Source organism: Lachancea lanzarotensis, scaffold LALA0S01 (genome assembly GCF_000938715.1).
Source record: "Lachancea lanzarotensis genome assembly LALA0, scaffold LALA0S01, whole genome shotgun sequence".
NCBI lineage: Eukaryota > Fungi > Ascomycota > Saccharomycetes > Saccharomycetales > Saccharomycetaceae > Lachancea > Lachancea lanzarotensis.
The window spans coordinates 1,726,681-1,748,947 of NW_019212879.1; the positions used below are offsets into that span (position 1 = coordinate 1,726,681).

The window sequence follows — 22,267 nt, forward strand, 5'->3', positions numbered from 1 at the left end:
TTTGTCTATGTAATCCAAACAGGAAATCGTTCATATCCATTCCATAGTGGGAATGCCTCTCTGAGGTCGCTGTGATTGACTTTTCATAACTGAGTCCAGTTGTAATAGACTGAAGACTTGGGTACTGTACGGCGAAGCTCATGTAGGGTTATTTGCATCTGATATGTTCTCAAATCAAAGGGTATGATTGTCGCTGTCGTGTGATAGTTGCTAGCTTGAAAAGCAGCCGATGCAGAAACTCGCAGTCCGACGGAGCCCCTTTCAGCCAGAAAATCTAGGTCGATTATGTTCTCCCAAATATTTTTCACATCTTGTTTCTTCCACACTCTTAGCGTGCTTTCCAACATCAAAGACGTACCTGTCGCAGGCGGAATTATTGGCATTTTTTTGTTAGTTTCTTTCACCATGTCAGAGTACTCAGCATAGGCTAAATTGAAATTGACGTTATCATCGGTTTTGAGCGAAACCCTGGCGGCTGCAACCAGTACAGCCAGTTCAAGATCTGAGAGAGATTTCACCTTGGAGCTCATTGAATTTCCTAATTGGTTGCGATTATAGCCATGTATCCAATGACATGTTTCTAGTCCGTCGATAAGTGCTTGAATTGATTTTGCTTTGGCGACTAAAATCTGTAGGCTGTTTTTCAAAAGCACGGTAGACCGAAAAGTCTCATAGTTGTTCCTTACCACGCGACGGAAGTTTGATGTCTCTTGTTGGACGAGATGTTTGAGCGTTTCGTTCCATTTCGTGGCGCATTCGTTGGGAATGTCTACGCAAAATGCTTCCTGAATAGCTTCCAAAAATTCTTCGAAAGTCTTGATGGAAGGGACGTAAATAATCCGTTGGGAAAATCTACTGTTTACCCTTTTTTCCAAATGCTCCACGACATTCATTTTGGTTGTGCAGCCCAAAATGCAGACAGGTACTCGAGCGTGCTCTACCATGTCGAAAAGATTGTAAAGGAGTGTTTGTCTTAAGGGCCCCGCAAAAGTATCGATTTCATCGAAGATGAAGATCACTGATATTTTTTCGGCCCGCGAAGACGAGGATGACTTTGTATGCTGGATGGTGGTGGTGTCAATCAATCGTAGTACTTTCTCGAACACCTCAGTGAGCGATCCTGAACTGATCGAGAATGCTAAGTCCTGGTTCCCATGTACACCCTGTAGACGGGACTCCAGCTGAAAAGCGATGCTATTGATCGCAGCCTGTTCTGAGTGTATCAGTCCGTTAAGACGAATGGTTACAAACTGTTGGTCATATTTCTGGGCTAAAAGGGAAAGATGGTGCTCGATTACTGCCGTTTTGTAGTGAGATCTGGGTCCCACCATGATCGCCGAATGACTTTCTTTCTGTATAATGGACTGTTTGAGAATTCGTTCCACTTCTTTGGAACATTCGTTAACGAATTTCGGCAGTTTCGTTGCATGTGGTGGCAGAGAGCCATTCAGTTGCCTCAAAAAATAAGACTGAAATTCCAGGAAAGAAGAACTGGGATCAGTGGCCTGCTTTCGTTTCAAACCAGCTGTGTCATGATCATCGCTTGGATGTGAGCGCTTGCCAGCATGATTTTTCGAGTCATTACCGGTATTTGGTGAAATCGCTGCTGTGATTGTATCTACATCTCCATCTACACCTGCAATTGCACTCCCAATTGCTACGTGTGGCTTCGGGGCGTGTTTTTGGCCGGTGACAAGACGAATTTTTCTCAAAAACGCCTGTTGCTCATGATTTACAGATATATCCTGTATGATGTTTTTTGCGTCCACCGCTTGCAGTGACTTACGCAAGGGGGCAAACTCGGCATCTACATCCTCCATATTATGAGACTAGAATGGTTAAGAGGCGTTGGTGGGATGAGCAACGGGTAAATTATGGATATTCAGTTCTCCAGACCATTACGGTGCAAATCAAGCCCATGCATGCATGGTAGTCTAATTCATCAAAAAATCAGACACGATCAGCGAGTTATATGTTCGTGTTGAATGACATAAATATCCGGTTGATGTTTGTAAGTCGTACTAAATGACTTTTGACAAGTTTCCCGTGTCGAACGAGCAAATCAATCAGAGTCCAGACATGATCAGTGAGTATATTCGGTAGAAAAGAAACCCACCGGGTACTAGCCATACTCACTAGATAATGGAAAAACTCACCGATCGTCTCATGTGATGAGTGACTTTGGGTGATATGATTATGTACGTTTGAGTCAGTGATAAGTTTCCGTTCAAGGTGACGTATTTCTGTTCATAGCTGCATGTGGAGCGATGAGCATCTCCACCATGAGTAGGTGAAGCCTCTTCTTTAAACAAATAGCCATACTCTTGTGATACTGCTTTAAGCTATACCTTCAGGCCTTGCTCTGAATCGCCTGCAACGCAGGTTTCCTCGTTACTAAAGGGCTCCAAAGCTGGTACATCTTGGTCACTATCAGTATCAAATACAGACCCTTCGAGGTCTGAACCAATGGATTCCGAGCCACTTTCCATTTCTTCGAACTCATTAGGGACAAAAGAGCCTTCCCTATTCTTGTAGAAGTTAAACTTATGGAATCTGTCCCTCAAAACCATTGAGGTTCTAACATTCTTTTCGACTAGACGCTTACGATCCTTCTGCATAACCCTACCAGCCAAAGAGAAACACCTCTCAACATCGCACGTAGAAATTTTGGTGTAAAACAAAGACATCGCAAGCTTAAAGAGCCTTGGAAATCGCAAACGCCTGTCAAACCACCAAGTTATGGCAGCCTCTCTCGAAGTAGCAGATAATAAAGGTTCACCCAAATAATTGGTCCATTCCTCTATTTGAACCATACGATCATCAGTTTTGTATTCGCCGTCAGGATTTGAGTCAATCAAACCAAGTCGTTGCCTGTCAAATTCAAAAATATTGTGATTCCCGGGCTGAGTAGGTTTTGTGACAGTGGCACACTCCTTTGACGGATGTGTCAATTCGTATTCTTTGAAATAATTTTTAATGAAAGTCTCACAGAGCTGAATGCTTTCATTAGCCTCTGATGTATGCATTGTACCGTAAAGTTTCTCAGTTTTAAGCCTGGGATCAAGTAAAACTGATAAATAGTAAATGGGATCACTCTTGATCTCGGTGAAATACTTCGAATGTGACTTTTGAGCGATGGCCATGGCCTCCAAAACAAGCTCTTTGTCTTCCGGATGCAGTGCTGATGAGCCATTAAGATGAGAGAAATTAGCGGCTGAGGGTGGTTCAGAAAATACTGCTCCCTCTGAGGCTTGTGAACAGGCCTTATAGTAGTGGTCTAACAAGTAATAAAAAGAGACGGCATTGGACAAACAATTGTAATCATCTTCTTGCAATTGAAGAGTCAAAGTGTTAAAAATGTCGCAGATCTGAACGAAATAGGTCAACAATTGGGTTGTCCTCGAGTCAATCAAGAGGAACTTTTGCAACCGAGCTGCGAGTTTTGCATCACCCATCTCTTCCATTGTCTTGCACCATGTTTCGTATAAGCCACGATTTGCCAAGAACCTTTCAATCTGGTGCCATTTGAGCATCCACCTTGTCGGGCAATCTAGTGGTATGAGCGGTGTTCTCGAGTTTTTCAAACTGGTTGATATTCGAGTTGAGTACCTCATAACTTTTGCCATTTTCACGATGTTAGCATAGGCGTCTGTAAATAAGCCTTTGGAATTGAGATGGTCAAACAACTTCTGAAACTGTAGATTCAAAATGTGGCTGGCGCACCTGATATAGCGCACCTTCTTGAACAGACGGTAGGCCAAAGGTTTGTATATTTTCAAATTATCGTTAACCAAATAAGAATAAAAGGCCTCGTTATTTCTGGCATTATCCATTGTAATGGTAGCCACCTTGTCCAATAGTTGATGCTTCTCTAAAATCGACGAAATCAGAGTATGCATGTATGGCCCGGTACGTTTATTGGAACCAAGACTTCGGAAGTCTAGTAAATGTATGTTTTGAGCTTTACCGGCTCTGTTGAAGAAAATTGAGGGACCTGTAGCTACCTTCAGTGTTGTTTCATTGAAGAAATTCGGGACAAAGGACACCATAATGGCTAAAAAAGACTCATTGTTGGTCGCGGTCCAGATATCGATTAGAATATTCACGAGATGAGTATCTTTGAGATTCATCGCCAAACATTCATCCATATAAGCTGTGTATAAATCAAGCTTTTTGACAAGTGTCGTTCTGGATTGGATGAATTTCGAATCTCTCGTCTTGTTGATAATGTCCCAAGTATTCAGCTGAACCCAAGTGAAAGGTAAAAAGCCTTCAACGACAAGCATGACCGATTGGAAAGATTCGGGGCATTTCTCGTATTCGTCTTTTATTATATTGGACACCCTGAGTGCATTCGACCTCTTCACAAACGCTTTTAAAGTTCTCATTTTTTTTACTTTCTTATCCCTGTTTTCAAAGGCTGCAGGATGTACATTGCGGATGTGTTTTGATAGATTTCCAGTTGACTCCCCTTCAGGGTATCGTCTTCTACAGTACAGACACTGTGCAAATTTCTTACCATTGATCGTCGGGAACTCGAAAAAAACCCGAAGGGCAGACTTCAACATCCAGCCGCTGACTTTAGGGGACTCTAATGGTTTTTCTGAGGTTTCACGACGTTCTGTACCGTCAATGGACGAATTCCCTGCCTCAGTGGAGGTTGAGCGGCTAATGCGGCTATTGGCATCCATGGACTGGATAACAATTGGTTGGACTAATGGCTGGGTTTCCATGCTAAACGATACGTGCTGTTGGTTGAGAGGATGCTTGAGTCGATACACCCGATTGTAATCGATGACAGGGCAACATCGAACTCGAAGGCCTTTCAAGTTTTCATGTTAAGCAAGTTGAATTTTACTTTGATTTTTACAAAAGACCAAATCGAGTCGAATACAAATATCGTTTCCGTACTGTGTGCCAGGTACAACTGGGTTTTATCTCCCAAAACGAAGGGTCATTATACTGGTCATATTTTACGATGGCTAAACTCACCGATTACTTTTAGTTCATAACGACGGGTACTTTGGGATTTCGTATAAAATTGTAACCCACTGATCATGTCTGTAATAATTAGAGCTTGGCACATTATACGGAAATATTACACGTCCTTCATTTCTTTATTGTCACCGGGCGATACAAAGAAATACTCTAGATGCAAATCCTACACTCACAGGAGTACATTACTTTTCGTGTGCCCTCACACAAAACAATAGGTCGTTCTCTAATTGTTAGGTGAAGAATGACGCACCCGAAGTTCTCACTGATCATGTGCACAAGATATGCAATTGTCGCTCTGTACGTGTGGCTAGTTCAGACGACTACGACGACGGGGACAATAGCGAAAGGAGAAGGTTATTGGAGAGATTCTAATCAAGCTTTTTATTCAACTTGGCTTCATTTGAAGTATGTGTAGTTTCTGGTGTCGTTTGAAAGCCAGTTTATAAGACTGCCGTGCAAATGGGCGATACCTGTTTTGTGAAGAGGCGAGCCAAGATTCCCAAGAGTCCCAGAGATATTGAAACACATTGCGGCTATATATATTGTGCCCTGACTGGCTACCAATGAACAAAATAACATCAAAAATTGAACATGCTCACGTGATCAATACTATTTTCCAACTTTCATACCTAGCCAAAAAGAACACTGTTCTCGCATCAAGCATACATGTCAATTTTTTATTTCCTGAGTTCTGCTTTACAGATAATTCCGGGTCTTACTCACTTTTGATTTGTAGACTATTGTCATGAAATTTTAGTTTTGGTCAGGATTCCGAGCATTTACGAATCCCACAAGTAAGGCATCACTGAATCATTCAAGCTATTAAAAAAACATTGTGATAAAACTACTGCATGACCGGACAAACAGTCGAGAGAAATCTCTAAACACAAGCGACAAGAAATACAGTAGCTCAATAACATAGTAGAACTTAGAGGTCATTTAATCGGCCAGGCCCCAATGTCGAAATCCTCAAGTTCACGTATTGTCGAAAGGGTTGCGGAGTTTATGGACTCAAGATACTCGCAAACAAGAACCAAACTACCAGACACCTCATTATTCAATTTCAAAATCCAAACTTCAAACTTCAAACTAGACGATCTTTATATACTTTACCTCTTAGTTCTGATATTGAACCCTGCTATCAACGGGCGTCTATCACCTCATATGGTCTCTATTTCGGCCTTGCAACTTTGCTATGGTTATCCGAGCGCGCTTCTGTACAACTGTTCGGTTTTGTCTTCCGCTATGACTTTACTACCCAAATAGCCCTGTCACTGATTTCCTCTCCTCATTATTCCTGTCGATTCTCTAGTCCCCGTCCTTTTCATCTCTGACATGCTCAGCTTTGGTCCGAAAACAAAAAAAGGGGCGGTGTGTAGTTACTTCCTTTTAGCCGCCCAGTCCTTTCTCCCGATCCTTTTGAACGAGTGGTGAATTTAATCCGGGGTAATGTAAATATAAATAATTTATAAAGTTATCTTTGTGTCACCTGCGTACTTACGTAAGCACCCCTGACAATCCCGCGAAATGAGGAAAACCGATGTCGGCCCCTGCAGAGCGCCGTTACAGGAGCCCCCTCAATTCGTCCAGAGTCCGAATCCCGAATATCTCGGAGCAAATCGGAAGCTTGCCAAGTATTCCCGACGGTTCTATTTGCACCAGGACCCTTACATAGGTTTGTATAAAAAGAGCTGTTCAAACCGAACTTGTCGTATTTGAGCTGTGGTACTTCTGTTGTTTTTGTTTCCCCCAAGGTAAGCTTGATATTGCCACTAGTATTTATATATTAGACTCGCACTCTTCTGGCATTTCTCAGAAATTTTTAGTGAAGTCGAGTAGAAAACTTGTGTTTTTGTTTTCCCACTTGACATTTTGAGTTTCTGCGTCTTCCAAATTGAATTATCCTTTTGGATATCACACTTCGCATATCCCCTAGTGCGTTTTCCGCTTTGTGTTTGAGGCTGTAGACACTGAAGAAAAACTCCCAGTTTAATGAACTTGTGAGAAAAGGCTGCCCATATATCGACTTCGCGCTGAACAAAAAAAACAACAACAATGCCCGTGAGAAATAAAGTCCCCATTTCTGCACAGGATTGCATCCGATCCGAACTGTCGCTTGGCGAAGAAGTTGTGACCATCAGACGTAACGCCCCGGCGGCATTGCTCTACGAAGACGCTTTGCACGAGTCCCGTACGACAATTGCCAGTTCCGGAGCTCTCATTGCTTTCTCTGGAGCGAAAACAGGACGGTCTCCTCGCGACAAACGGATAGTCGATGAACCCTCCTCCAGAGATAACGTCTGGTGGGGCCCTGTGAATCGCAAGTGCTCTGAAAAAACATGGCTGGTGAATCGTGAGCGGGCTGCTGACTACCTCAGAACACGGGATCACTTGTACATTGTGGACGCTTATGCCGGCTGGGATCCACGGTACCGCATCAAGATTCGTGTTGTGTGTGCGCGTGCGTACCATGCGCTCTTCATGACAAACATGTTGATCAGACCTACTCCCGAAGAACTCAAAAATTTCGGTGAGCCTGACTTCACAGTTTGGAACGCAGGTCAATTCCCAGCAAATACACACACTGATGGAATGACGTCTAAGACAACCGTTGAGATAAACTTTGCTAAGATGGAAATGGTTATTCTTGGCACCGAATATGCTGGTGAAATGAAAAAGGGCATTTTCACGGTGATGTTCTATTTGATGCCCGTTAATCACAATGTGTTGACGCTTCATTCCTCTGCAAACCAAGGTATCAAAGATAATGACGTTACTTTGTTTTTCGGACTCAGTGGGACAGGGAAAACGACGCTGTCTGCAGACCCCGCGCGTAGACTGATCGGCGACGACGAACACTGTTGGTCAGACCACGGCGTGTTTAACATAGAGGGTGGATGCTACGCAAAGTGTATCGGTCTCAGTGAAGCAAAAGAACCTGAAATTTTTCGCGCTATCAGATTCGGCTCGGTGCTGGAGAACGTGGGATACGATCCTTTAACCAGAGAGGTAGACTACGATGACTGTGAGATCACCGAAAACACTCGTTGTGCGTACCCAATTGAGTATATTCCGAGCGCCAAGATTCCTTGCTTGGCAAACGAGCACCCTAAGAACATTGTGTTGCTTACATGCGATGCTTCCGGAGTGTTACCACCAGTGTCAAAACTCAGCCCAGCTCAAGTTATGTACCACTTTATCAGCGGGTATACCTCAAAAGTTGCCGGAACAGAAGAGGGGGTCACAGAACCCGAAGCAACATTCTCATCATGCTTTGGACAGCCATTTTTGGCCCTTCACCCTCTCAAATACGCTACAATGCTTGCTGAGAAAATGCAAAAGCACAGTGCCGATGCTTGGTTAGTAAATACCGGATGGACCGGAGCCAGTTTTGTTTCAGGAGCCCAGAGGTGTTCTTTAAAGTATACGCGTGCTATTTTGGATGCTATCCACGATGGTTCGCTAGCCGCAGGAGAATTTGAGGTTTTGCCCACTTTCAACTTACAAGTACCGGTTCACGTCAACAACGTTCCTGACAACTTACTGAACCCCGCGAAAAGCTGGAACAGTGGTAAGGCCAATTATCAGAAAGCGGTGAGGTCTTTGGGTAACTTGTTTGCTTCCAATTTTCAAAAATACACAGAGCAGGCCAGCACCGAGGTCATTGCAGCTGGTCCAATAATGTAAAACAAGATGGACACATTATGATGCTCCCAATTCTTCATCCACAAAGTAAGTTTCAACTCAAATAAGCGTGTAGGCAGGTAATACGCGTAACTTAGAGATAATTTAATATGCGAAAAATGGAAACTAGTAAATTTTATTGCTTGATCAACTCTTCCGGAACCTGTCGTGAGCTATGAATCGATTAACGCCACGTAAATCAGGAGGGTTCATCGGGTGTCGCGTTGTGTGAGCATTATGAGCGCTATGCACGGAAGTTTGGACAGGGTTGTTCGGCAAAGATGCTTCAAAAATGGGAAGCACATCGCCACTATCGCTACTGACCCATGGGTATAGACCCTTACCGAACCAAAAGTGTTGCACCACAGGAAATTTATTGAGGACCTCTGCAAAATACATTTTCAGAAGGCCCCGCTGAACTTTTGGCCATGTTGCCACTGTTTGAGAGATGTCATATAGCATAGGAGAGTTTTCAGACAGCTGTCCGGACTTGACCTGAAATACGAATGCCAGTCCCTGGCAATATAAGTTGGTGGATGCGTTTTCTTCCACTATGTCTTTCATTTGCAGTTCTTTGGGTGTCGCTGGAGGTGAACGCATGCCTACCATCTGGGAAGCACCAAAGATGTATATCAAGTGGAAGTGGTCGTCTAGACCCCATACACCGTGAGATCCAGCCGGTTCTAAGGAGTATGTAAGTACCAGTTTTTTCGTTAGCGCGTAGTAGCTGTTTAATAAAAACAATAAGTCTTTGCCCTTCAAATCAGGGCCCCAGGCACCCAGCATGTCCAGAGCTGATACCAGAGCGAAGAAGGATAGCTCGTGTCCCGTTCCGTAATCAAGGCGTTCGCGAGATCCAAACGCATTTGCCAAATAGTATCGCAGCTCGACTATGCTCTTATGGCATTCTGATGGAAGGAAGTTTTCTAGCAACGGCACCAGAACATCTTCAATTTTATCATGCCAGGTTCTACATGCCAGGTTTCCGTACCGTCTTGGTCCTGGAAATGCCGGGGTTTCATCTACCAGTACAGCCAATTTGCTCAGAAGTCCCTCAAAGTCGAGCACTTTCAAATTCTCACTTGTTGCAGGTATCTGTTCACCTTCCACAATGCTTACATACCGATGGAGATACATCTTGATCCTGTACATCGCTACCGATTTCTGAAAGGCCTGTGTTCCGCGGGAATCGAAGATCCGTTTTGTGGGCTCTTCGAATGTCGTAGAACGTACATCGATTTTCACTGGCCTCGCTCCCATTATCTTGTGTGTACTGAAAAAGTGTAAATGCGATGGATTTGGAGACTGTTCAAGACTGCCATTCAAAGTAGTCTTGCAATTTTCCGGTTGTGATTAATTTGTGTTAGCCCGTTTTCCAGAGAGAAAGCGATTCACTTTTCGCAACAGTTGAGTGATCTGGCGCTAAGAGGCTCAAGCTCTATAAGATCAGTACCTGGTTGATGGGTAACTCTAGTTTTAGGATTTTACCTGCATCCATCAATCTGTGGGTGTAACTTTCCGGACTTATGTGAAGCTATCTCTCGATATTAGGTGTGAAAAATTCGAGCACGTGATGAAAGAAAGTTAGAACATACTATAAGGAATAAACTAAACAATCTAGAATGGTGAATCAATAAGCAACTCTGTGACTTCAAATCTTGGGCATAAGCTGAGCCTAAATGCTACTTGTAATTTTGCCAACGAAGTATGACAATTCTGAATCTGATGATCACGCGACCCATTCTTCTGCACGCAGATTTGACAAAGCTACTGTGTCAAGGAGCTGTAAAAAACTGCATGGTAAAATCGAACACAAAACAATTGACTATCAAGAATCGTGGTGCACAATCATTCAATCGCCAGCAGCACATTTCAAAGCCGGTTTCCCTGTATCACCGTGAACGGCAATCTGATCACAAGGCTCATTAATTATCTCAAAGTAACCCAAACCACCCCATATACGGAAGAACCCTGAGACCTCCACTTAGACATTTGACCATAACAATCGTGCCAGCCGATTAATCAACCATCGTTATAATCAAAATGGAGTCTATGGAGCCCAAACGCAGTATTCTGCTACCTAGCAAAGCGGACAACGGGGGCGGTGGTGAAAACATACGGATTTTGGAAAGTGAAGTCCCAAGTAGGGGCGAAAGAGGACGTACCAGAGAGAAGAGGGGCACAGTATCAAGCGGAACATCCCGAACAAGATCTAGGACGGCCAGCAGGCTACGTGGTGGAATGCAAGAGTATTTGAAATGGACGGTATTAAACCACGACCCATCGGAAAGACTTTCTGTAGGAAGTGGATATGGTGAATCAAACTCAAGCGACGAGGAAGGAGACGTGAGCGATGAAGAACAAGTGAGCGATGTAGAAAACGAGCTCGATATCGATGCAGCCTTAGGGTACGACTTGGGCGCTCGAGTGCTTCCGAATTTCGTATCCAGTCTGTGGGAGGTTCTGCAGGCAGAAAAACCGTGGATCGCGAAGTATCATGCTGAAATCGAGAGTAAAAGCGAACCGGTCCAAGTTGACGATTTGGCAAATGGCTACGCCAGAGCCATTCAAGTGATGCATGGGCCCAAAACCAGCAAGGGCGGGGATTCTGAAAAAGCAGGTTCGACAAAGGGCTCGTCCTACGTGCTATACCTGGATCTTACCACTGAGTCATTCTACGCTTTGCTGTACGTTTTCGGAGCCGTTTTAAACTCCAACGACACACTCTACGTGCTACACGTCTCGCCAAAGGTACCGCACGAGGGACTGCAGTCAAATGTGAGTCGACTCAAAGCCCAAGTAGCGTATCTACTCGACGCTTCAGCGGCGATATTAGACTCCATAAGCATCGTGGTCGTTTCTGTTTCACACCCTTATCCAAAACATCTGCTGAATGAGACTGTGTTGGCTGTGCAGCCGATGGCACTGTGTGTACCGCTGTCGCTGCTGTTGTCATCGCTTCAAAATTACGTATGCCCCATTCCGACTGTTGTGATACGCCGGAAACTAAAACGGTCGAAAAAAAAGGGCTTTAGCGAGTAGCAGCGGCAGCAGCAGCGGCAGCAGTAGCTCACACGTATTAGAACGGTACATATGATGGGTAAAAGGCAGGAAAGTAGTGTTTAGTGAAAGCGGGACGGGGCCGTTGCAAATGATAGAATATACTTTAAAATTGAAGAATTCAATAATGTGCATGGATAAGCTACGGGAATTTGGTTATCAAGCTACAGATGAGTATGTGTAGCCACTCCCCCTCGAACTAGGTGTTTTTTTTCTCTCTGTACAGACATTTGAAGGACGTAAGTAGCACACAAGAATCATTTTCTGTATATGTCGGATACAACAGTTTGCACATGACGAGCTTGCCACACCACAAGTGACTGGAGTTTCAGGTCACCGTCGTCTAGGCCAAATTATTTTTGAATAAGAGTACCAGTCATTAGATGACCGGGGTAGAGTTCGACTCATAATCGGGTCACCGGGAGTGTGCAGGCTAGAGACACGCACTTCATAATACTATTCGTACAAAGCGACACACATATCGTCTTTTTCTTGCCAGCACTTGCATTTACGAGTAGTCTTTCTACGTAGAATCAATCCACACCAAGACATTTACTTACCACCCCACTACTCTTGCTTGCTCCCCGGAATCCCATCCTGTTTACTATTTTCTCAATCACGATCTTCCCGAAAGTCCGAAACACAGCCCTAGTAATCGAATGGAAAGAACACTTATACATACATGAAAAAAAACAATCCGTGCATCGTATTCTCAAGACCACGTGACCACAATAACAGCCCAGTCTAACTCGTCTTAATTGGTTGTGTGTGAGAGTCCCCACCGGTCCCATCGGTCCAACCCGTAAGTCACCGTTTCGTTCCCTGTGCATGTACATCTTTCCCGTCCCACGTCTCCCATCGAGCCTCGAGACCAGAGGGACACAATCCCTCCCCTCCCGTCGAGCCTAAAACATACGTTCTGGATTTTCTCTACCCATATCATGACCCAGACACATTCGCACACAGAACTTGGCGGGCTTGTGCCGTGAGTATGTGTGTCATGGTGAAGTATTACACACCTACCATACCATAATCACTAATTGGCTAATTGGCTAATTGGCTAATTAGCCTGCCATGATTGTTCGGTTCCGTGCCGTCACACATCGCCGTGTATTGCTATTTCAAAAAAGGGGAGTTCGAAACAGGGAAAAAAAAAAAACCCAAGTATATAAAGGAGGCGCAAAATCGGATGACAGGTAACCCCAGAATTTTGGAATTGTAGAAAATCAAACAGAACAAACAGGAGAAACCGAAGTAACAAGCGTCACGCGTTTGGTCTGGAAAGATAGAATTCTTTATACTTTTTTTTGTTGTTCTTGTTGATATTGTCGTTGCATTTTTCGCGTTTTTGTGTTTTTGTGTTTTTGTGACAGAGAAAAAAAAGGGGTGCCCGATATTCCCGAGTCAGAAACTGTGGAAAACACGAGTCACTAAAAAAAAACAGAGTGAAAACAGTCGGCGGCTAAAATTTTTTTTTTCGTCGTTTGTTGTTTTCCTTTCCTTTCCCCTCATATCCAGTGTTTGTGTGTCACCAATTGTGCGCCCAGTAGCTGTAAAATTCATCAAACCACACCCCCAACATGTTTAGTCGAGTTGTCTCCAAACGAGCTTTACAGACTGCTAGTTTGGCTATAGGTGGGTATGCCACGTACGAGTGGACCAAACCGTATTTCCAAAATGACGTTCGCGTTACGAGCAAGCTCTCCGCGCGGGTGCCTGATTTGCCCACCCGTGCAGAACTTTTGGATAAAATGGCCAAAACCGAGGAATTCGACGTTCTCATCATCGGAGGCGGTGCCACCGGGACCGGGTCCGCAGTTGACGCGTCCACGCGTGGGCTGAACGTGGCGCTGGTCGAAATGAACGATTTTGCATCCGGAACTTCATCGAAATCCACCAAAATGGCTCATGGAGGTGTCAGATACTTGGAAAAAGCGTTTTGGGAACTTTCCAAAGCCCAATTGGATTTGGTGATAGAAGCTCTGAACGAACGTGGCCACATGCTGGAAACCGCTCCACATTTGTGTAAGATTCTTCCCATCATGATCCCCGTTTACAACTACTGGCAAGTACCTTACTTTTACGTTGGTTGCAAGATGTACGATTTGTTTGCAGGCTCGCAAAACCTGAAAAGCTCCTACATGATGAGCGCCAAACGCGCCTCTGAAGCGGCCCCCATGCTCGACGCCTCGATTTTGAAAGCCGGGCTGGTTTATCACGACGGTTCCTTTAACGATTCCAGAATGAATACCGCTTTGGCCGTAACTGCCATCGAGCGCGGTGCCACCGTTTTGAACTACGTTGAAATCACTCAACTGCTGAAAAACAAGGAAACAGGTCATATCGAGGGTGCCATGGCGCGCGACCGTGAGAGCGGAAAGGAGTTTAGCATTAAGGCCAAAGTTGTTGTAAATGCAACTGGTCCCTTCAGTGATCGTCTACTGCAAATGGATAACTCGAAAGACGGGCTACCCAGAAACGATTTGGTCCAATTTGCTAACGAAGGTCATGATTCCATTGGTTCCCGTATTGCTGTTTCGAACCCTCGAATGGTTGTTCCATCTGCCGGTGTTCACATTGTATTGCCCTCATTCTACTGCCCAAAAGATATTGGTTTACTAGATGCAAAGACCTCAGATGGCAGAGTTATGTTCTTTCTGCCATGGCAGGGCAAAGTTCTTGCCGGTACCACCGATATCCCAATGAAACAAGTTCCCGAAAACCCAACCGCTGCTGAAGCGGATATCCAAGATATCTTGAAAGAATTGCAACATTACATTAAGTTTCCTGTGAAGCGGGACGACGTTATGAGTGCATGGGCAGGTATCAGACCACTAGTCAGAGACCCTAGGACTTTGAAAGAAACCGATGACGTGAACTCCACTCAAGGTCTCGTTAGAAACCATTTTCTATTCACTTCCGATAATGGCCTTGTGACAATCGCAGGTGGTAAATGGACTACTTATAGAGAAATGGCAGAAGAGACTATTGATGAAGTTGTCAAAGTTGGCCATTTCCAAGCAAAGCCTTGTGTCACTAAAAAAATTAAACTTGCAGGGGCCGAAGGCTGGGATCCTAATTTTGTTGCCTTGCTTGCTCAAAAATACCACCTTTCAAGCAAGATGGCGGAACATCTAGCAAACAACTACGGAACTCGTGCTCCAATAATTTGTGAAATGTTTCAAAAAGATGAGAGAAACCAATTACCTGTCACTTTCGGGGGTAGAGAAACAGTCTCTGTCTTCAAGAACGTAAACTTCGACTCGTTCCGTTACCCATTCACCATTGGCGAATTGAAATACAGTCTTCAGTTCGAGTATACAAGAACAGCCTTGGACTTTTTGATGAGAAGAACAAGATTCGGATTTCTGGATGCAAGACAGGCATTAGAAGCGGTCGACGGGACCGTGAGCGTCATGGGAGATGAACTAGGATGGGACGAGGACAGAAGACAAGCTGAGAGACAAAGATCCTCCGATTTCATCAAGACTTTTGGTGTTTAGCGCGAGCTCTTGAGTAATAATGTAATGATAGCTGCGTTATATATAATAGCAGAGTCAGTAAATATTCCTGTGATGATGACAATTTAACGATAATAACAACGTTTACACCAAAATCAAAAGCTGGATGCTATTGAAACAGCGACGCCTTCTTTATCCATGATAATCATTTTGATCAAATCTATTGAGTAATATGAAGCTCTTTATCAGAATCTGCCGATTAAATCGCTTCCTCACGCAGTTCATTCCTTTATTCTCTCGTAAAACAAAACGTAGACATCGCCACTGGAGACACTTGTAATGCCTGCATCGATATCTCCATGGTTTGTGTCTCTTTTCACAACTTCGTCGTCAAAATAATACCATTTTTGATTACCATTGTTCAGCTCATGTGTCAGGTCCTTGTTGACCAGTGATGTGTAATGTCCACTAATCAGATTACCGAAATGATTAGCAATGGCATAAAGTCTGTAATTGACCACTTCACCATTTTTTAATACAATACCTAGCCTCAGCGGATAGGTGATAACTTTGTCATTCTTTTTCGTAAGATCATAATAAAACCTTGACAAATGGATTGTAAGAACGAAGGGTAGAGAAATGAAGTTGAGCGTTTTTATCGACGTAAGCTTCTTCTGCTTCCACTCCTTTGGGTTGGACGCTGTTTTCGTGCTCTGTTTTCCAAACGGAGACATCGATCTGCTTCTTGACTTAGTGCGCAACTTGAAAAAGTTGCTTCGGCTACTGCCACGGCCATCTGGAGATAGCAAAAACTTCTTTTTTCTCCTGTCATCGTCAGGACCTTGACCAGAAACAGAGCTTCCGCAATTCGGACAGTCCCATGCATTTTCGTTTGTTAACTGCTCATCGCTTGTGTAAAGATTGATGCAGTCCTCCAGTCTGATTTTCTTCTTTTGGCCGAAAGTCGATGACTTTCCAGGGATGGGTAATGACAAAACGTAGAAAACCGAATAGTTATACGAGGTGTGGCCGCAGCGTTGACATAACAACCCGTTTTCAATTTGGCCTTGAAAGATACTATCGATGGGAGAAATACCATTTGCCGAGAGATGTTTATCATACCAGCTGTCGTATTCATTCCCGTCTACTTGTAATTTATTGTCATCATGGAGCACAAGTTCAGGATAGTCAATCGCAACGTAGTTGGATTCAGACAATTCGTCGTGAAGCTGACTCAATAAAAACAACAGAAACTCCTGCGTATCTTGTTGATCGTGTGGAATTTTCAGATCCGGGCGAAGTGCATTGCAAGCCTTTAGGAATCCAGAGGGAACAACGGAACAACCACCATTTAAATACATCTTCTTGAAAAGAAGGTGGAAATATTTTGACAGTTGATTTGGATTCCGATACTTGGAAGAGAAATATTTCTCGTAACCACTGGATAAGAATAGATCTCTAAAAGGCTTAGTCGCAAAAAGGCATTGGAGCATGCTGTTGATGTAACAAGTATTACCCGAGTTTCGAAGCCCGGTGATTGATAGGGCGACATATTCATTTGTGCTTTCTTCAATCGTTGGAATAAAAGAGGAGGGGTCATGGGCGACGTTCTGGTGATGATGCTGATGATGATGATGCTGATGCTGATGCTGGTGCTGATGCTGAGGAACGAGTGCCAAGTTTTTCGGCTTTTGGAACTCTGTGTGCGGTCTTCCCATATATGGTTCCCGATGAAGAGGTTCTTTAGGTGGAAGCGGAAACGGTGGGCGGTCGTAAGACTCGCGCAGCCCACCTGTATCAACCTCCATCGGTATAGGTGGTGGAGGTACCGATGGGGGAGCAAATTGTGGAGGCGGAGTCCCATGCGTCTTCTCGCTCGTTTGAAGAGCCTCGCTTTTGACAAAATTGAGTAGAAAGTCTTCTTTACGAATTGGACGAGTTTGGGATATCTTCGTTACAAAACGTTTCCACTGCTCGTAGCCACCTAGTAAGACTTGAGGTACACATTGTAGTGTCTTGCCTGAGTTGTAGATTAGCTGGAAAAACACCAATTGGTAGTCGAAATTTAGGCGCATAAAGGTTTTCATATCGGTGTAGTATATGATGCGCTTGTATTCAGACCTTCTCTGGAAAAATGTTTTGCCCGCAAGAGGTTGAATTTGGGTGCTGTTGTCTATTGTAGTGTCAGCGTTCTTATTCCATAAATCCTTCGGATCTATATTCACTAAGCTCGGAGCAATAATATGATTAGACTGAAATCTCCTCGCGAGTCTCAAATCCACCAAGAGAAGGTCATTTTTCTCGCTACTTGAAAGAATGTCAAATAGTTGGTCACAACTTATAACAGCTTGTTTTTGCAATCTCGCAAGGTTGAACGAAAAACTGTCGTAATCATCACCACCCATGTGCACTGAATGGTATGAGTCCTTTCTATGTGTCTTGTAGCGATCGACGCCCTGGGAATGAATTCCTTCGCCAAAGTTCTTTTCCACTTCTAGCTTCAAAGTCGATTTAGATGGAGCGGATCCCCTTCGATTTCTCAATTCTGAGCTGGTAGCCGCGACAAGAGGGTCATACTCGTCTGACGAAGAAGACAGCGCTTTACTGAAAATTTGATCTGCCATGAGGGACGCAGATGAGCTCAGAGAACCCAGGTTTACTTTCAGATGATCATTTGGTTCAAGATCCGGTGCTGTCCACATTGTGGAGTCATTTTCAGGTTCTGGATTGTTCGGAGAAATCGATTGTTCTTCATTAAGTGCGATTTGCCGCAATCTCTCGGTGGTAGTTATGCGGGGGACTGAGTAGGCCCTTTTACGATCTATTCGATCAATCTCGTGCTCATCTTTGCTCATCGTGTCTATCACACTTGTGACCATCAATAAAACATTTGTCATATGAGTCTCGTCCTGATAGTACTTTTTTAGATCCGCATATATGGCATACGATTTGTCCCGGGAATTGAACTGAATTGACCGCGGTATGATCAAGTAAATGTAAAAGCAGCCCACAACATACGCAGTGAGTAAATCGTCTTTCTGGTTATTTTGTAAAGACTGTCGATAGGACTCGAACAGATATTCAGCATGTTCCAGCAGATTTATCAGTTTTTCGAGTCTTAACTTGGGGAAATAGTGTGCTATATCCTGCGTGTACACTTCAGTGACGAATTGTAGCAGCTCATCAGAATACTCTGGAGTAAGGAGACTTGCCATCCGATGTATAATTTATACCCAGTTACCTGGATTGGGATATACGGATGCACAGTTAGAAGCCTGAGGATTGATAGCGAAGATATGGTTAATGGTTGAGTTACGCTCAGCCAGGGTATGCATGCTTCTATTAATGATATGGATCTCATCACTATAAAAATAGGAAGATTTCGTGAAGAGCGACTTGGTGTCACTTTGGCAGTAAGTGTCGTTCTGTCCTCAACAGAAGGTGGTGATGGTCGTGGTGGTTGTGGAGCTGGCATTCACACTTGGAATTAGCCAGTAACACATAATCGTTTTTTTTCACTCCATGTACGGGCCAGGTTGAGTCGTAGGAGTGGCTTGAGTACTACCACCGTTCTAAGCACTTTGTAATGTTACAAATGTTTGCGAGATACTACTTTTTGTTCATGTAGCCTATGGTTGTAACTCTTCGTGAAAAATTTGATGTTTAAAAGAAGATTTGGTAGTTTGGTCAAACCACGCCTACGATTCTTGGATTTTTCATCTTTCTCGAATCAGAAAAAAAAAAGGATGTAACACTTATGCATTATTATTTTGACTGATCTGAACGTATGTGTGGCTACCTCGCATATGTGCTTGTAGTTCGTGTACCCACAGCTATTCAGGTTTCTTGACTACATTGTCAAATCCTGTCGCTGTCATTACGTCACGTGGTTAGGATCACAACGTAATGAATGGATATTTCTCTAGTCTGAAAGAAAAGGGCTCGGAAAGACATGGCGTTTATCAATTGCTGGGTCGCGAAATATTGATGAGAGATCTGGTCATATCTTTGCGGTGCATGCCGTGCTTTTTTAAAGTTTTGGGTAACTTTATTCGATAAGCACAACTCGTGTAAGGCGATATCTATCTATAATACTGAAAATTAAACGTCACTGAGATGAGCTTGACGATGCGATGAGCAAGCCTACCAACCGCAACTCTACAAGTCCCACTACATTCAGTATTGTGTGACGTTTGATAGTTTCGGTAAAGCTCAAGAGTGAACCCAAATGGTCAAGAACCAGGCTCTTGGCAAAACTAAAAACTTAAAAATCGATCCCTTGGATGTAACCAGAAGCCTTGGGTATCAAACTCACAGGCTGAAAGCTCGTAAGCCCTGGAGCAAAGAAGAAGATGATCTACTGAGAAGCTGTGTCAATAAGCATCTCGTGCGATTTGGGTTTGAAAATGGGATTGATTCGATGAAAACAATCCAGCAATCTAATGAAGTATGCAAGAATATGCCATGGGATGAGATTGCAACTCATTTCGACAGAACCGTACGGAAACCAAAGGACATCAGAAAAAGATGGGTGAGCTCACTAGATCCGAACTTACGCAAGGGAAAATGGACCGTGAAAGAGGACGAGCTTTTGATGCGATCATTCGCCCAGTGGGGGCCCCACTGGCTCAAAGTATCATCTGAAATACCAGGAAGGACCGAAGATCAATGTGCGAAACGATACATTGAAGTGTTGGATCCAAGCACTAAGGACAGGCTGCGAGACTGGAGACTAGAGGAAGACTTGGCGCTAATCAGTAAAGTTAAACAGTACGGGACTAGTTGGCGCAAAATTTCACTTGAAATGGAGTCACGTCCAAGCCTCACTTGTCGCAACAGATGGAGAAAGATCATCACAATGATAATGCGCGGGAAAGCGTCGGAAGAAATCACTAAAGCGGTCCAAGGAACATCCCAAAGTGAACCTCATCAATCGTTAGACGAGCTAAGGGAAAGTCTGCGAGTAAAACTGGAAGAAATGAAAGACGAACAATTGCCTCCGGATGGTGAGAACGTAAAAAACAGTAATGAATGTTCTGAAAAGCCACTGGAGCTTCTGCACCCTGTCTCCTCGAATGACTCTTCGTCTAATTCCCAATCAGAGTTGGATTCGCCTGAAAAAGAAGACTGGCCAACGCACACCAACCCAACACAACAGCATAATCATGTCCAAAAACCGGCCTTAGAGGAAGAGGAGAACTTAAGTCCCCTTCAAGCACAGACATCTCCATTTACCGAACGACCGCAAGTCGGACAATCAGCAAACAATGGCACTCAACCTACCTCAACTTACTCGCCAGAGGATATACACCAGCAACAAATTACTCAAGATAAAAGGACAGGGTTAGCTCATTCACCTCCCGAAGCGTCGACGGCTGATCAAAAAATTAGAAAGACATCTACATACAAGAGGAGACCCCAATCTTCAAGAATAGATTGGGGCTATTCACTTTCTGATGGAATGGGAAGATCAGTTTCTGGTGGTTTGATATCAAATTCGGAACTCGTTCAGGAACTTATACAACAGGCGCGACAAAGCTCGCTGACAATATCCATTCATCAACATATTCACAATAATTTTGGATCCGGCCATCATCCAGGAGAGGTCCCAGGCCTTTCATTTACTGACGAGCTTCTCGGCGGTATGCCACCATATGGTATCAGTGAGGCGAGGGCTCAAAAGTCACACAATACTCGTCCTTTCGAAACTGATTTTCTGGGCAGATCGCCTAATTTTTCAGGTCTTGTGTTTGACCAGGAGTCGGATCCGTTAGCGACTGGTCATCCTTCATCTCAGCAGTATTCTGTCCTATCTGCTTACCATCAGAAGCCTGGGAACGGCAGCTCGATTGGGTCGCGTTCCACTCCAGGGGCAGAAATGGAGGAGATTCCGCCACATAGACAGTATCATTTCAATTACCTACCGCCCACAATGAAACCACATCTGAGTTCGTCTTCACTTGCTAAGAATCGCGGTATGGTACGGCCGGCAAGTGAAAGTTCAACTTCTCCACAATACAGGCACAAGGTTAGAAAAAAGAGAAGAGAGCTGGTTTGGGATGAAAACACTCCATTGGATCGATATCGCTCCAGTGGTGCGACACCTAAGGATGTTGAAGGCGGTACAAACAATACAGTGTCCGGTACGTTAGAGGAAGAAGATTTGGATTTCTGGGAAAGCTTGCGTTCGCTTGCAGCGGTACCCTCTTCGAGCTCACACAAGTCCGGTCATGAAGGTCCGCTCGATGAGTACGATTACCTCTACAACTTTTACGAGGAACAAGCTGATTCGACACGGGTAAGGAACGATGGAAAGAGCCCCAAGATGCCAAAAATACCAGACACAGCAGTACCGCGAAGCAACTACACCAATAATCCTGAGTCGGTACACCGGGGTCTGCCTTTCAACCCTAGCTGACCACAACCCACGAGTCGGAAGCGTAAATATAGCACATATCGATGAAGCAGAATATTGAAATTAAGACTTAGTAGACAAACCTCATAGCACCGGAGAGCAGCAAACAAAAGAGAAGAGAGAGAGAAAGATGGGTAGGATCAGCAAAGTTCTGTTAGATGACACTGGACAACATTAAACGACCTGGAAATGTGCATTCAAATTCTTACTTTCTGGCGAAATACTGGGAAGAACCCAAATAGGCGACTGTGTAGTCATAACAAGATTCTCCTAGGTTGAGGTATTTGAGCGCATATTTTCTGACGTGGGAATCTTCGATCGTCTCGAGTTTCGGCGTCAAACCAGTATTTCTCTTAACCCCGGCAAGACACACGGAGAGAAGAGTCAGATCGATTGAAAAGTGAACCGCTTTGCCGATCTGTCAAATTTCACAATTGCTAGTTAGTATCTATACAAATACCGAACGGGTAAAACCTATTCTAAAAACTCAGAGTAGCAAAATTCGGCAAAGGCCTAAATTAACTTACAAGTGTCATCTTGATTGTTCAATCGATTTTATCGACTTCAGTTGTTAAAGTTTTTTGAGCAAAGGATTCTTAAACTATTCGACTAGAGAGTAGTGAATATTTAGATATATTTCATCTATATA

The 22,267-nt window shown here is 44.0% G+C and overlaps 9 protein-coding genes across 9 annotated transcripts, besides 3 other annotated features; 4 read left to right on the forward strand and 5 right to left on the reverse strand.

Moving 5' to 3' along the window:
- Nucleotides 1-83: 83 nt before the first annotated feature.
- On the reverse strand, nt 84-1,820 carry ORC4 (LALA0S01e18470g1_1; the record flags this gene model as incomplete). Its single annotated transcript, XM_022774964.1, has 1 exon — nt 84-1,820. One exon carries the CDS (start codon nt 1,818-1,820, stop codon nt 84-86), a length of 1,737 nt encoding a protein of 578 aa, XP_022627008.1.
- Nucleotides 1,821-2,074: 254 nt separating this feature from the next.
- Nucleotides 2,075-2,092: a repeat region.
- Nucleotides 2,075-5,064: a mobile genetic element (putative autonomous copy of Rover hAT-like DNA transposon).
- Nucleotides 2,343-4,733, reverse strand: LALA0_S01e18514g (LALA0S01e18514g1_1; the record flags this gene model as incomplete). Its single annotated transcript, XM_022774965.1, has 1 exon — nt 2,343-4,733. The coding sequence occupies one exon, from the start codon at nt 4,731-4,733 to the stop codon at nt 2,343-2,345; it is 2,391 nt and encodes a 796-aa protein (XP_022627009.1).
- Nucleotides 5,047-5,064: a repeat region.
- Nucleotides 5,065-7,053: 1,989 nt separating this feature from the next.
- PCK1 (LALA0S01e18558g1_1) lies at nt 7,054-8,685 on the forward strand (the record flags this gene model as incomplete). The annotated part of the gene is made up of 1 exon (XM_022774967.1): nt 7,054-8,685. The coding sequence occupies one exon, from the start codon at nt 7,054-7,056 to the stop codon at nt 8,683-8,685; it is 1,632 nt and encodes a 543-aa protein (XP_022627010.1).
- Nucleotides 8,686-8,829: 144 nt separating this feature from the next.
- On the reverse strand, nt 8,830-9,942 carry RRD1 (LALA0S01e18580g1_1; the record flags this gene model as incomplete). The annotated part of the gene is made up of 1 exon (XM_022774968.1): nt 8,830-9,942. The coding sequence occupies one exon, from the start codon at nt 9,940-9,942 to the stop codon at nt 8,830-8,832; it is 1,113 nt and encodes a 370-aa protein (XP_022627011.1).
- A 783-nt stretch (nt 9,943-10,725) lies between these two features.
- On the forward strand, nt 10,726-11,724 carry IMP21 (LALA0S01e18602g1_1; the record flags this gene model as incomplete). Its single annotated transcript, XM_022774969.1, has 1 exon — nt 10,726-11,724. The coding sequence occupies one exon, from the start codon at nt 10,726-10,728 to the stop codon at nt 11,722-11,724; it is 999 nt and encodes a 332-aa protein (XP_022627012.1).
- A 1,598-nt stretch (nt 11,725-13,322) lies between these two features.
- Nucleotides 13,323-15,245, forward strand: GUT2 (LALA0S01e18624g1_1; the record flags this gene model as incomplete). The annotated part of the gene is made up of 1 exon (XM_022774970.1): nt 13,323-15,245. One exon carries the CDS (start codon nt 13,323-13,325, stop codon nt 15,243-15,245), a length of 1,923 nt encoding a protein of 640 aa, XP_022627013.1.
- Nucleotides 15,246-15,484: 239 nt separating this feature from the next.
- UBP7 (LALA0S01e18646g1_1) lies at nt 15,485-18,418 on the reverse strand (the record flags this gene model as incomplete). Its single annotated transcript, XM_022774971.1, has 1 exon — nt 15,485-18,418. One exon carries the CDS (start codon nt 18,416-18,418, stop codon nt 15,485-15,487), a length of 2,934 nt encoding a protein of 977 aa, XP_022627014.1.
- A 1,013-nt stretch (nt 18,419-19,431) lies between these two features.
- On the forward strand, nt 19,432-21,621 carry BAS1 (LALA0S01e18668g1_1; the record flags this gene model as incomplete). Its single annotated transcript, XM_022774972.1, has 1 exon — nt 19,432-21,621. One exon carries the CDS (start codon nt 19,432-19,434, stop codon nt 21,619-21,621), a length of 2,190 nt encoding a protein of 729 aa, XP_022627015.1.
- A 202-nt stretch (nt 21,622-21,823) lies between these two features.
- ATG44 (LALA0S01e18690g1_1) lies at nt 21,824-22,154 on the reverse strand (the record flags this gene model as incomplete). The annotated part of the gene is made up of 2 exons (XM_022774973.1): nt 21,824-22,036; nt 22,146-22,154. 2 exons carry the CDS (start codon nt 22,152-22,154, stop codon nt 21,824-21,826), a joined length of 222 nt encoding a protein of 73 aa, XP_022627016.1.
- Nucleotides 22,155-22,267: the final 113 nt, after the last annotated feature.